At 39.4% G+C, this 14,124-nt stretch overlaps 1 protein-coding gene across 1 annotated transcript in view; it reads left to right on the forward strand.

The window, feature by feature from the left end:
* Positions 1-7,215: 7,215 nt before the first annotated feature.
* Positions 7,216-14,124, forward strand: part of tmeff2a (transmembrane protein with EGF-like and two follistatin-like domains 2a) — an 84,256-nt gene continuing 77,347 nt past the window's right edge. Inside the window, exon 1 of the mRNA XM_064310202.1 lies at positions 7,216-7,969. Within this exon, the coding sequence (XP_064166272.1) occupies positions 7,789-7,969 (181 nt within the window). The 5' untranslated portion in view covers positions 7,216-7,788. The remainder of the gene's footprint in view (positions 7,970-14,124) is intronic.

The raw sequence follows: 14,124 nt of genomic DNA on the forward strand, positions 1-14,124 counted from the left end.
CTCTCATCATTTGCATCACCCCGGATCCAGCGTGAAGGCACACGCGAGCGTTCCGCCCCGCGGCAGGAGGCGGTGTACGGTTTCGTTAAATGACTGAGTGCGGACGGCAGCTGTCTGACCCTCTTGGGGGAACGGGGTGGGGCGGTGGGGGGTGGGGAGCGCTGCGGGATGGGGGTTGGGCGAGTTCTTCGGCAATTCCGTCGTGAGCCTGGGATCAACTTTCAAGTGGATAAAAAATGTACTTTCCTGCGTTGCTCCCTGGTTTCCCTCCCTCTCCTTGGTTGAGCACATGAGGTGCGGCGTAGGGGGCAACCGGCAGCCCCTCTTCGTCCTTCGTCCTTGCCTGAATCTGTCAGAGCGCTCATATTTCCTGTGTGGAAGAGCGATGTTTGCGCTGAATGACCCGTTCTGGGGTCAGAAGAGGGGGAAAGTGGGGATCTATATTAAACGCTGGCAGAGACGTTCTCTACCCTCGCTGCTGGTAGACCTGATGCACCCGCCCCACCCCCCACAGAATATGTGAGTGCTTAGGTGAATTCCCTCTGGGTGACCAAGGTCTTTAACGCACCAGGTACCGGCCATTGATAACTGAAATGAAATGAGGATTTGAATCACAGGCAATTAACTGCTGTGATTGCCTGAACAGACAACTCTCTTCAAAGCCATTTGACAAAATACAGAGGAAAATAAAAATAGTCACTTTATTCAAAGTCCACTAGCCTAAAGTATTTGTGACGCAGGGATGACACCTAAATTACCATGCTGTAACAACTTTACAAATCATTATTTAGTGAATGAGACATATTCTGTGTCACTGGCATTTAGGTGAACCTCTGGACCAAATTTCCTTCCGAATGATTTTGAATGACTTATAAATATGTTATACTGGTGTAATGAAGGCATTATACATGCTTCATAAAGCCTTTAGAAAAATGTGTAGTTTGTGAAGTGTGGCCAAAGAAAAGGTGATGTTGCTTGGCTTTTATATTGTGTGTAACATGCAGGACAGTGTAACAGGACTATTTTCAGTAACTGGACTATAAAATGGGGTTTATCCACCTTAATTTTAAGCTGTTTCGGTAAATGTTACTGGTATTTCCGTAAATTTACAACAGCCCACTTTTCCTTCCACATGGGAATACTGTTTTAGCTTTTTGTTCCGAGGTCAGTCAGCACCTGCGTTTGTCTGTGTAAAGGATGGAAGAGGTCTGTGTATGTGGTAAAAGGGGAGCCTATTTACACTGTTTGGTGTGTCATATAACATTATAGAATTGTACAATAAGAAGTTATTTTACTGGATGATGGTAAATAAATAAATGAATAAATAAATAGTTCCAATAACTACAAACCTGAGGTATTTGTTATATACATGTCAAATTTTAATTAGGTATTGTGTTCTTCATTAATGGTTGCTGCTGGATCCATATAACACCTGTCAGACACATTTTAGAGGCCTTAAAGTATAAGGCCCATAATTGGAAGAATGTACATGTTGTTCTTTTTTAATCCCACCTTTCACTTTTCTCCATATTATGAATGCCCAGTTGCAGATGTAGACCTCTTCCAGGTGAGTTTATCCATGCGATTGCACCACATCTGCAACTAGTTCTAGCACTGTTGGGTGAGGAGGGGGTACGCTGACCAAAACCCACACTTCTTTGGTGACAATATGGCCAAATGTGAATCGCCCCATACGACTCATAGACACAGCTGGTGATAACACAGTCATAAGCCTTATTTTACGTCTTTTCAAAGTTGTGAAGTAAACATTGAAAAAAGAAAATAATTGTAAACATTTGGGGGAAACACACCTATTGTGTTTGTGCTGCATCAAGGAGGTATCCAAGGCTTAGAAACAGCCTCCATAGACGCGGGTCTGATTGCCGTGGGGAAATGACTAATGTTCTTTGGAAAGACCGGGGAGTTGTGTGAGGTTTATTGAAAAACTTCAGACAAACTGTTGAATTACATCTTACCTCTTGGGGAGCACCGCTTTGTGGATGCTATGGGACCTTCAGCCACCACAACATCTGTGATTTCCCCATAAACCTCAGAAAAACCCAATCCCTGCCATCAGTTTTATTAGTGAAGTCACATTGAAATCCTCTCTCTATGCATCTCTATGCTAGTGGTCTGTAAGTAATACTATTTGGAAACTTCCAAATTTCATATGAAATATTTTGTTATAATCTACCCCGTGTGTATACTGATAGTGACTTTACAAGGTGGACATAATATTCTGTGTTTAATTCATTTATCCTGAAATATTGATGAAATAACAATGTTGGTAAATTGACAAAGGGAACAGTTGTCTCCAATGATGATAGATGAGGAAGCTGACAATGCCTCACTGATAATGAATGGCTTGCCTTGACACATTTGATTAAAAAACCAATGAATACTCTTTAAATAAAAATAAACATTTGGTGGATAAATTAAAAATACAATTCTTCTGAAAATGAAAGGTGAAATGAAATGAAAGTACCGTCCACATTCACAATACAACATTACTAGGATGGGACCAAACTACGCCACTTTATAGTTAGTATATGTCTATGTCACGACATATCAACCAACTGAAATTCTAGCTCACAAATCATGATCATGAATGGAATGCTTCTGATAATAATAATAATAATTATTATTATTATTATTATTATTATTATTATTACTAAGATGTAACATATCATGAACCTCAAATGAATAAGAACCTCATTACCTAAATAATAATAATAATAATAACAATAATCACCATCATAATAATCATCATAATAATAATAATAATAATAATAATAATAAAAATAATAATAATAATAATAATAATAAATAACAATAATAATAAAGTTAACTGATGGCCCACTTATAGCCCACTAAGGGAATATAGCAAACTCCACTTTAAGGAAAATGAGAGGGCAAGGTTCATCACTAAAACTAATATGCACACTTAACCGGCATTTTAGGACCACCATTTCTTGTCAGGGACAATGCATCCGGTTAATTTTCACAGAAAAACTCTGTCTGATACCAGGAGCAGGTCATGCCCCATGTTCAACCTTTCTTCTACTTATTACAATTAAGAGTCAGTGTTGAAAGGTCATTATGTCACACTGTAAAAAACAGGTGATGAACACAGTGCATTTGGAAGTAGAGGTGTTGAAAGCATACACTTGGTGTTCACTTAAGTGAGAGCCTTGCACATGGTATTCAGGAAATGGTGTGCAATTAAGTCTTCAAGAATATAATTATTGTTGACTTCATTCAAAGCCAGGTGTGCAATAAGGACTGCTTAACTTAACCCCTTATGCCAATGATTATTCCAGGAACACATGTATTGATGTTGATGAAGCTCTTTTCTCTAAAATGAAATTAATTTCAACATTTAAAACATTCCCTGTAAAATAAATTGCCTTTTATATTTTATCTTTATATACACTCTTATAGAAATAGAATATACTGCAATATATGTTATTCCCTTTGGAAAAAATAATGTTTATCCCTTTGGAAAAAAATAATGACAATAAATTTATATTACAGTTGCACCATAATAAAAATAAATATGATTTGCCACAGTAGAATAGTTAATATATCAGTTTATGCAATTTCAGTGTAATATATTACAATAATTGTATATTTATCAATATATTGTAGTTTTGCAGTTTATTGATAAAATTTTCATTTCAATATATTGATAATATATTTGACGTTTGTAAAGGCACCATAAATACATGTTCTGTATAATTTTTCTATTTTAAGATAACTGTCAGTCTACAATTTTGACACCAAAATGTATCTGTTATTTTAAATACTTAAGAATAATTTATCAATTTTGTACAGTTCCATGTGTGTTTACACCTGTGGGTCTCTCTTCTTTTGACCAATCAGCTCTTTCTTTTGTTTACTAACCATATGTTAAATACCCAACACATTAGCCACACTGCACCCAGGCACTGCTTAGAGTTTTTTTTTTTAATACACTGATTTTCTTCAAAATACACTGCAACAATGATTCAATAGCAAGCAGCTGAGAGGAGACACACTGATTGATTTTACAAAAAAAAAAAATCATGCAGGTTTTTCAGCATGAATATCAAAAGAATCTACAAATACATGGGAAGTGAATGGTATGATTGCAAGCAGAATTGTCCTTGATGGCCATCAGCAGGAACTAAATTAGCTAATTGAAAATGTTCAGACATAGCCCCTTTTTGCAAGTTCCACAGCAAAGTTAAGGGTTCTCCTGAGTTAATTCCATTAGTCAAGGATATTTTCATCTTAGTGAATATTTTCTCTTTGGCATCCAAATTAGCTCTTGAACAAAGGCAGCCTTGGGATCCATTCCTCCTGTCTGCTAATTGGCTAGTTTGGGGATTGTTGCTCTAAAAAGATTTTCCTCCTAGGAACTGGCAACAGTGGGGGAAAAATCCACATGCCACCTCCCCACCCAAGCCGCTGGTCTCTGAACAGGCACATACACACAGTGTGTGTGTGTGTGTGTGTGTGTGTGTGTGTGTGTGCATGCGTACTGCAGTCCATAAGTATTTGGACAATGAAACATTTTTGTTGTTTTGGCTCTGTACTCCACTCCACTACACTGGATTTGAAATGAAACGATGAACACGGTTAAAGTAGAGAGTGCCAGCTTTAATTGGAGGGTATTTATATTCATACTGAGTGATCCGTGTAGGAATTACAGCCCTTTTTATACATAGCCCACATATTCTCTATATATCTGTGTAAATATGTATGTAAACATATACAAACACACACATGCTCATCATGCACACACACACACACACATTCCCGCACACATTCATGAATATAAGCATAAACATCATCTCACACACATGCATGCACGTCAATGCACAAGCTCCCGCGCACACTCTTTCAGAGAGTCTGGCCTTCTCAGTCTCTCTCTTTCTCGATGCACTTGCATGCTCACTTATTCTCCTTATCTCTCACTCATTTGCTCTTCCTCTCCTCCCCCTTTCTCTCTCTCTCTCTCTTTTCCTCTCTCCCTCTGCTTCTGCCCTCCTGCTCCTCACCACTGTCTCCTGGGGTCCTCTCAGACTGTGGTTTTCCTCACGCCTGGAAGCTGGTGTGACTCTGTCCCCATCATCTTTATTTTAGCCTCACACCTCAGCTTTCTGTTTTCACACGCTTACACCATACATTTCCTACTACCGGAACATCTACCCCAGATGACAAAATAGTGCGAGAGACAGAAGAACGAGTGAGCTATAAAGAGTGAGACAGAAACAGATAGAGCAGGAGATAGGTAGACAGAGCAAGAGAGATAAAAGCGAGAGCAATAATCGACTGAGAGAATGTAAATGAAATATCCTTTGATCCTGAAATTATTATTTTTTGCAGATATGAATGAATCTTAAATATAATCTAAAATACTTATTGACAGACATTACAGTGTGTTCTATTCTTTTTTCTAGTCTGTAGTCTTAGTTTGTAGTTTATGGTGACGCACATTGTGTGGGTTATATCGTAAGTTTTGGTGCCTGCTTTTTTGAGCCTGTTGCATTTTCATTCTTGGAGCATGTTACCCAATGTAAAATGCTTGCATTATATCCATGTCCCTGCACACTAGTATAACATGCACTGGTGTTGCCTGCTAGTGTAGTCAACAGCCAGTCAGAGGTTGGCCATTAAACACTTTGTTTTATGAGAATTGCGTGGTTTAAAATGGGAATAAAAAGAAAAGGTTGACTTAGCCTGCTTTTTCAGTCCCGTCTTTATTATGGCTGTGATCAACGCACTTCAGCGTGAACTTTATTTCAAAAACATGATTTCTGCTTTTTATGTCAAACGTAGGCCTACTTTATCATTCCTCAATTCATACGTATTAATGAGTCTGAATGGATTTGATTTTCATCATTCAGGTTATTTCCAACTGGGAAAAAAGCTAAAGATCATTTCCTGTTTACCCAGCCAGCACTTTTCAGACTGCAGGGAGGGTTTTTCACACCTACAGCATTGGGATACACACTTTGACAACAGTTAATTTCTCGCCGCTTCCAAAAGCGTTAATTCCCTACTAAATAGCAGGAATCATGTTAATTGTCCTTGTATGTGGACCGAATAACGACAATGGCTCTTTAAGATGTTTACTATATGTAAATCGAAACACCATGCACCGAGTTATGTATTTATTTATTTATTAGCTCTGGAGCCTGATTGCTTGTCACATTTATTCTCTGTGTGAGATAGGTCTGCCGTTGAGAACTGACCGAACAATCAGAAAGAAAACATTAACATGTTATGCACTTTAGAATCGACATATGAATTGCTAACTATTTAAGAAATTTAGCTTTGTCAACATTTGCTAACGTGGTCAATAGGCCTATTGTACCATTTGCAATGTCTGATGCGACATTAAGCCATGCAAATCTCCGGGTCAGAAAATAACTTTATATAAATTGCGTCCTTGACCCACACGCCCCAAACTTAATCCAACGTGAATGATCGTAAATGGTTAACATCAAAGCACGTATGAGAACCGCCTTTGTGCTTCACTTGAATCGAGCGTGGATGCAGAATAAAGCACTGCACTGAATGTGTCACGAGCTCGGGGATGATTAATTGAATTTTGACACTCAGTTTGGCTGGTGCTGAATTGAACCGAACACAATAACGCGCTTGTGCTGGCGAGATCACTACACGCGTTCTAATACACACAGCTCGCCTTAGAGCGCATTACCACCGCGGGAGGGGGCTTCAGAAAGACCTACACAGGTTGACCTCGTTTTGCCATAATCAAAACAGCAGTGCTTCTATGGCCGCGAGCGTGTCAGTTACAGCCAAGGCTCCCTGTCGGTTGCAGAAGACAACTAGATGCTTCAAGAAACACAATACAGACGCCTGTGGGCAGTGGGTCGGGATGCTTTTCGTATCAGCATCATTCCAAAAGCAGCGCAATTATCAGAGCCGGAGTTGGAGAAATCGATTTATGCTGCTTTTAGAGATAGTGCCCAATTACAGTGCTAGATCTCGTTCGGCATCCGCGAATACCGCCGAGCAGTGGCTCTCTGCCTCTTGTCGGTCCTGACGGGAGAACTGAACAACACTGTGGGCTGGCTGGACCCTCACAGCGAACCTCACAGTCCTGCATCTCCCCCCGCCAATCAGCTCCCTTATAATAACTGCGCCCTCCTCTTCTCCTCCCTTGCCAAGCACAGAAGCCACGTGATCATAACCAGGCTGGAAACCTGCTGCTCGGATCCAGCTGAACAGAATCGGCGAAGAGCAGAAGAGGTAGCGGTGGCGCGCTACATGGTCCAATAGCTAACTTAACGGTGTGTCCAAAGCGCGTGCGAATCCAGAACAGCCCGGCGTATGAACGCTTCGTTTTGCCAGTGGATCTTACAACTACAATTGTCTTCTCTGGAGGATTTATGTAGTTTCTGTTGTTTCCTTCCTTTTTATTTTCATTACCCGTCTTTATGGGAAGCATCATACCTGCCTGCTCTCTTACCTAACAGCTGACCACCCAGTTTCCTACCCGAAATCATCCCACTCCCATCGCCCCCACCCCCTTCCCTCCTCCCATAACCTCAGCCCTGAACCCCTTCATATTACAGCTGAACACTGAGTAAGTCGCGAGGATCAGACTATTGCCCACAGTACTTCATGGGGCTCCCTTCTTTGCCCGGAAAATGTTTTTTACTTCGCATCTGAGCTCGCCGCTGTCACCGCTCGCACTAGGATCGGAGTTTCTGGTGAATGTCTGCAATTTCTACCCGCGTCGCTTGTGTTTTCGGGGGACGCCGCTGAACTGAAATGGGTTTCTCGGTGGCAGTGCTACAGCAGCCTACACGCCCGCAGCAGTGGAGCAGGACTCTGGGAGACTGGGTTTTGATCGCGGTGGTATCATTTCTCGCGACTTTACCTGTACAGCAACTTCGCGCTTTCCCTTCTTCCCTGAGCGACTGTCAAACGCCTACAGGCTGGAATTGCTCTGGTAAGAAAAGAAAAATGCAAAAATACGGTGTTTGTCCCATCCTCTTGTCCAGTTGTCCTTACAATGTATACGTGTTTGATGTGTGTCCGTGCGTAAATAGATGTGTGTTCTTTACTTCATTGGCATGCGTTGACTTTCCAGTGGATGCAAGGCACATAATACACGGATAAAATGAATAAGCATTTAGGGTGTGTTGGGTATTAGTCTGTGTATACTGAAAGCAGGCACAAATGAATGTGTTAAAATTTAACCACTGTACACATGCACAAAGCACTGAAATGTAGGTTTGGACGGACAGAGATTTTTAAGCCCGAAGTGTCTCGGACCCTTTTGATTGCCCTTGATAAATGTTTTCTTCGTGCCTATGGACTGGTCTTCTAAAAGAATGGAAGACGACACATATTGGAAATAAAAACGTTAAGGCCAAGTAATAGCCTATCAATGCGACAACGGGAGTTGTTGTGACATTATTATTATTATTATTATTATTATTATTATTATTATTATTATTATTTCAGTAGACATACCTCAACAGTGAGTTATGTATAATGTTACCGTTGGCTAATTGTAATTTAAGATTTGGAGACCTGCACTGCGTTTGGAAGACATTAGTCTGTCCCGGTATTGCAGGTATTTAAGGAGAGAGGTTGTCAAAACAGGAATTCAAGCGCTCACAACTGTTTGGTCTGCTTGGGTGCAATCGAGCATTTATGACGATGCCCCATAGTAGTAGCTGACCTCGTAATTTATTGAGTTTTCTTCGGTGGTAATTTTTCTTCTTTATAAAAAAGTGTAGGACATTAAAACATGATGGCGTGCAAGTTAAGTATCATCGGTTTCTTAAACGACAATTATAATATGCTGGCTGTCACGTACTTCCCTCGTGCATCCGCGCATGTACTACTGTTTCTACATTCCTGCACGTTACCCCCGCAGTTAGGTGGCAACTCGGTTGGCTCGTTATTGCATAGCTTGAGGTAATTCCATTCCCGACAATGCATGCCGATATGATTCCAATTCCTAGCCCACTGCGACGATGTAAAACGTTGCGTCCGGAAAGACTAACGGGTTGTTGTATTTTCATTTACTTTGCCTGTCCAAGCGGATGCAGTGCGCCCCTCGTTTCAATTTCAGAGGAAAGAGAAATCGCGTTTGTTCGACACATACCCATTTTGCGGTTCATTTTATTATCCGCGCGAGGTTCATTGCCCGAAAGCGCTGCCTCAGATATGAGCCTTACGCCTTTATAGTTTGTGTACTATGAACGTGTTTTCTCCCTTTCTTGCGTAACCAATAAAAGTCAAAGCAGAGGCTGTAAAGTAGCCTGTGTCCCCGGCACATCGAAATCATTCCCGTTCCATCGAAATCATTTGCCAGTGCCGTCTTATTCTGTTTTCTGCCACATTGCTGGTTTTCAAATAGTTTGAAACTCGGAACCCGCACCGTGCACAACAAATATGATTAATTCACGGTATTTAAAATATAAATAACGTAGCCTACCGCTAAATTAAACGTAATTAAAGGGCAAACGACTTCGATAGGCTCACCCCAGTTGAATTTCTTTTGGGGACCTGCTTTAGTCTGGGTGAACAGCCATAAGAATATCTATGAACAGGTCACTTCTGGAAAGGTATTTGCCTGGTTCTGTAAACGGCAAGCATAAGGCTGTTTATCATTTTTGCATGTGTATAGATCTTAGACCGTTGCTGTTACTCGCCTTCTGTTGTAATTAGGCTGCAGGAACATCCACATCCTTATGTTACTGTGTGTGGGGAACTTGAGCGTGTCAGGGTTTCAGTTCATCTGTTGCGCCAAAACAAAAAATGAGATGAAGTAGTTGTCGCCGCCTGATATACAATAACGGCACAATTTTTATGCGTATTTTACTACTGAAACACCAGTTTAACTGAGTGTGATAGGATATTAAGACAAAACTTCTGTATTATCTATATTTAGCCGAGGCGTCCACGGACTGTTGGATTTCGTCTTGGGTATCTGATGATGAATTATTATTATTATTATTTGATTATTATTATTATTATTATTATTATTGTTAAGAGTATATTGTCCATAAAGCGCATATACTACCCTATAAAATAAATGATCACATTATTGTTTCCTTTGTCGAATTTGGCGGTATGTATGTACTCTTGGGTTTTTTTATCGATGCATTTAGATCCACAGTCATTGGTATTGTACAATAGGCTACCCTACAGGCATTTGGTTTACTATATCGGGCTCACTAACAAACAGATGTTCTACGCCCCAACATGGCTTGTCGACGTCAAAACAAATGACCGCACTATGAAACGACGCGAATAACGTGATGAAACAGATGTAATTCGATATTACATAGTGAGTCGAAGTCATTTTAAAACTTGATTTTTTATGTTCATTTACACCCAAAGACGGTTAAAAGAGGGCATCGAACATTTCTAGATTCTGTCTCTGTAAGGATAATCAGAATGCAGTTATTACAGCAATTTAAAAATAGTTTTGTAGATATGATAGAACATAATTGTAGTGTAAATGACAACACATTTAATATCGTTTATAATGTTATGCATGGCAAAGTACCCTATTCCTATCACGAGTTTCATAATTACGAGTATGAAAACTTGTATATAAGATGGGATGGAAGCCCCAACGCCTTCTCATTATTAGATGGACAATAACCATCCCCTTGAAAAATCGTGATGTAATGATATCTAGAAACAAGTCTGCAGTTGTTAGCAGAACAAGACCTTGGACTGCAATGCTTAACGATAAAAAGAGGCTTTCTACTTAGTTCTTTCTACTGGATGGCGCCTACTCTGAAACAGCGCGCGAATCTCTGCGAAAGGAGGTAGCGCAGCGCCTTTTCCTCTTTCTGGGTTTCGGGCCAGTGCCATTCTCTCTTCCTTTCACATCACGCTGTACTTTACCCTGCAGGCACAGACTTACCATACGTGTCGGCTGTCGTGCTTGTACTGAAGCGTACCAAGAACCAGTAATCCGACGCTCTAGTATTGAGAGTCGATTAAAACAGGGTACAGAGGAATATTAAACCCTTCAAATATGCATGAGGTCATGTTATCCAGTTCCTTTAATTAATTAATTTGTTTTTGAATTTTGAAATAGAGGACAGCGAGCGGTGCACAGCATGGTTAAAACATTTTTTGTAACTACCTGGGCTGTACTGAGCTGTAGATGGGGATTAGTTCAAATTAATATAAAAGGAGATTCAGATCTATATTAAATCCTTCCGTTGGTCTTTTGAAAAAAAAAAAAAAACACTGGGTTTTTAAATACAAGAAGCTTGATGTCAGTAAACTTACGGAGGTTGTGGTGTCAGGGTATACAGCATGCATGTTTGTGTCCCGTTTCATTTTGATCCTCTCATGAACTGAAATATTGTCCAGTAGAATTTTCTTCCTTTTTTGAAAAATGCTTCTGTTAATATGGATATTGGCTTTCACCATTAATGATGCTCCTAATACATTTTGATAAGCATTCTCTGATGTGACCATGAGTCAAATTAGCTGGGAATTAATTGAGGAAATGAAAGTTTCTCTGAGGGCAACATTGGACTCAGATAACCTTACAGTGAGGTTGTTATAGCAAGGCTATCCCCAGGATACAGAATATGTAAAAATCAGCACAGTCTCTGCTGCTTAACAAATACAGACTGTGAGTGGAATATTTTCACAAAGACGATCATTCAATCATTATTTTACTCATGGGGTTTTAAAAAAGTTGTTTAAAAAGTTATTTAAAATGTATTCATTTCAATTCATGTCATAATGTTACGACTGAATACGCCACAACATCTGGTGAAAAATGGCAATGGCGAATTATGAAGTAGGCTACAAATGCATTAATGATCTCATGATAGCATGAACACCACTCATAAATAAATGCTTGACATCACTATCCTGTGTATTAATGTTATGCGGTGGCACAATTTTTCACCGTGCTTTTGGCTTTTTTAAAATCAAAATGAAAACAATATTTTCGACGCATACAAACACTCATTCACACACACACACACACACACACACACACAAAATTAAAATAAATATTTTATTTTAATAATGGGGTTATACAATACTGAGACCAATGCATGCAGGAGTAAAGAGGGGAGGTGCTTGTTACACTACATTACCAAAAGTATCTGGACATCCCTTGGTCTGGGTGTGTTTTTCATGGTTTGGGCTAGACCCCTTAGTTCCAGTGAAGGAAAATCTTAACATACAATCACATTCTAGACGATTCCTTGCTTCCCCTACTGTTTGCGGAAAGCCCTTTCCTGTTTCAGCATGACAATGCCCCCAGGCACATGGGGAGGTTCATATAGAAATGGTTTTGCGGAGAATGGTGTGGAAGAACTTGACTGGCCTGCACAGAACCCTGACCTCAACTCCATCCAATGCCTTTGGGATCAATTGGAAAGCCAGCTGTGAGCCAGGCCTAAATGCCCAATCACTACCTGACTTCACTAATGCTCTTCTGGCTGAATGGAAGCAAATCCCTGCAGCAGTACTCTAACATCTACCTTATTATAAAGCCTTCCAAGAAAAATGGAGGTTGTTACAGGAGCAAAAGGTGGACCAACTCCATATTAATTTCCATCATTTTGGATGAGATGTTGGATGTGAGGTGTCCACATACTTTTGGCCATGTAGTGTATTTGTGTGTATTTCAATTATAGAAATATCACAATTTTAATTATTTATATTTTAAAGCTTGTCCCCCCACCCTTATTAATCACTTTAGTTTGTCCTTCAGGCACCTTAATAGGGTTGTGCCTCAAAGGTGATCCACTCAAAAATAAATAAATAAATGTATAATACATGCATGCATACCTACATAAATATATTAACACACACACTTGCATGCACGTATGCACACACACACACACACACTTATGAAATATTGTTAAACCCCAATTAAAGATGACTAAGACAACATGTTTTTAAGATGGCGAATGTTACATCAGTTTCCAGATACTTTACTTTGACTCACTCAGATTTACTTTACCAGTTTTGTTTGAAAATATCCAGCATGAGACTGTAAAGGAACTACATTTGTTCAGAGATCTCTTTCATAAATTCAATGTATTGATTTGGTCCTTGATTCTTGACTGAGAAGACCCATTTTCTTTCCCCCCTTACTGTGTAGCTAAATATAAATTATGTTCCAACTAGCAAACATTGATTTATGATTTATAAACATTGTAGATTATTTATTTTGTGCATAAATACAAAACACAAGAAAAAAACCACACACAGATGAAGCTGTAATTCCTATCTACTCAGTTACAAAAAAGTATTGTGTTGCTGTCAGAAGAGACGCACACAGATATGACACATCTAGATATGACAATGATTGTAGCCGCCTCAATTCATTATAAATGTGTAGGTACCATGACCAGCTACACTTGTTCAGTGCTAAGTCAGCTCTGCTAGGGTATATGTGATCTTTATTAGAATCATATAAGCTCTGCTGGATTTGAATTAACACAGAACAGTGGATCAGTGTAATATGAAATTGTTTAATAAATTAGTCTGTCAAAATCCATATTCATATTCATTTACTGGCAGTAGCATATATTTCAAAGCAATCAAAATTTCTGTGTCACACAATCAGAGGATAATTTGAAGAGTACATTTTTTTTCAGTGTTCAGCAGTAATTCTCAGTAAGGAATTGCACTGAATTTTTAAAATCAGGAATGATCCCAATATGGTTGAAAAGTTTAGACAATTTTTTTTTTAAACAATTGTGCTATTTTCAAATGTTAAACATTTGTAAACCACTGGCTACTTTGGAATTTTGCAAACAATATGCGGAAAATACATATAAACTAGAACAGTCTGCATCACATGCAGAGTGGATTTAAAACTTCTTTTAAAGCAAGATTCTTATCAAACACGTGAGACAGAATTACAATGAGCACGCCATGACTGTAACTTAGTAAATGTCAGCCCCAGTTTAGACTCAAAGCTTAGCTACAAATGGAGGCAATGTTCTGGACCCACAACCTTTGCACTTAACTTTGAGGCGGAATTGAATGCAAGTGATTCCTTCGGAAAAGTAATCTGGCAAGTTCAGCGATCATAAAAAAAACTTGTGAAGAACATATGTGAAAATATGTGAAGAAAAACTGAACACATTT

This window comes from Anguilla rostrata, chromosome 15 (genome assembly GCF_018555375.3).
Source record: "Anguilla rostrata isolate EN2019 chromosome 15, ASM1855537v3, whole genome shotgun sequence".
Lineage (NCBI taxonomy): Eukaryota > Metazoa > Chordata > Actinopteri > Anguilliformes > Anguillidae > Anguilla > Anguilla rostrata.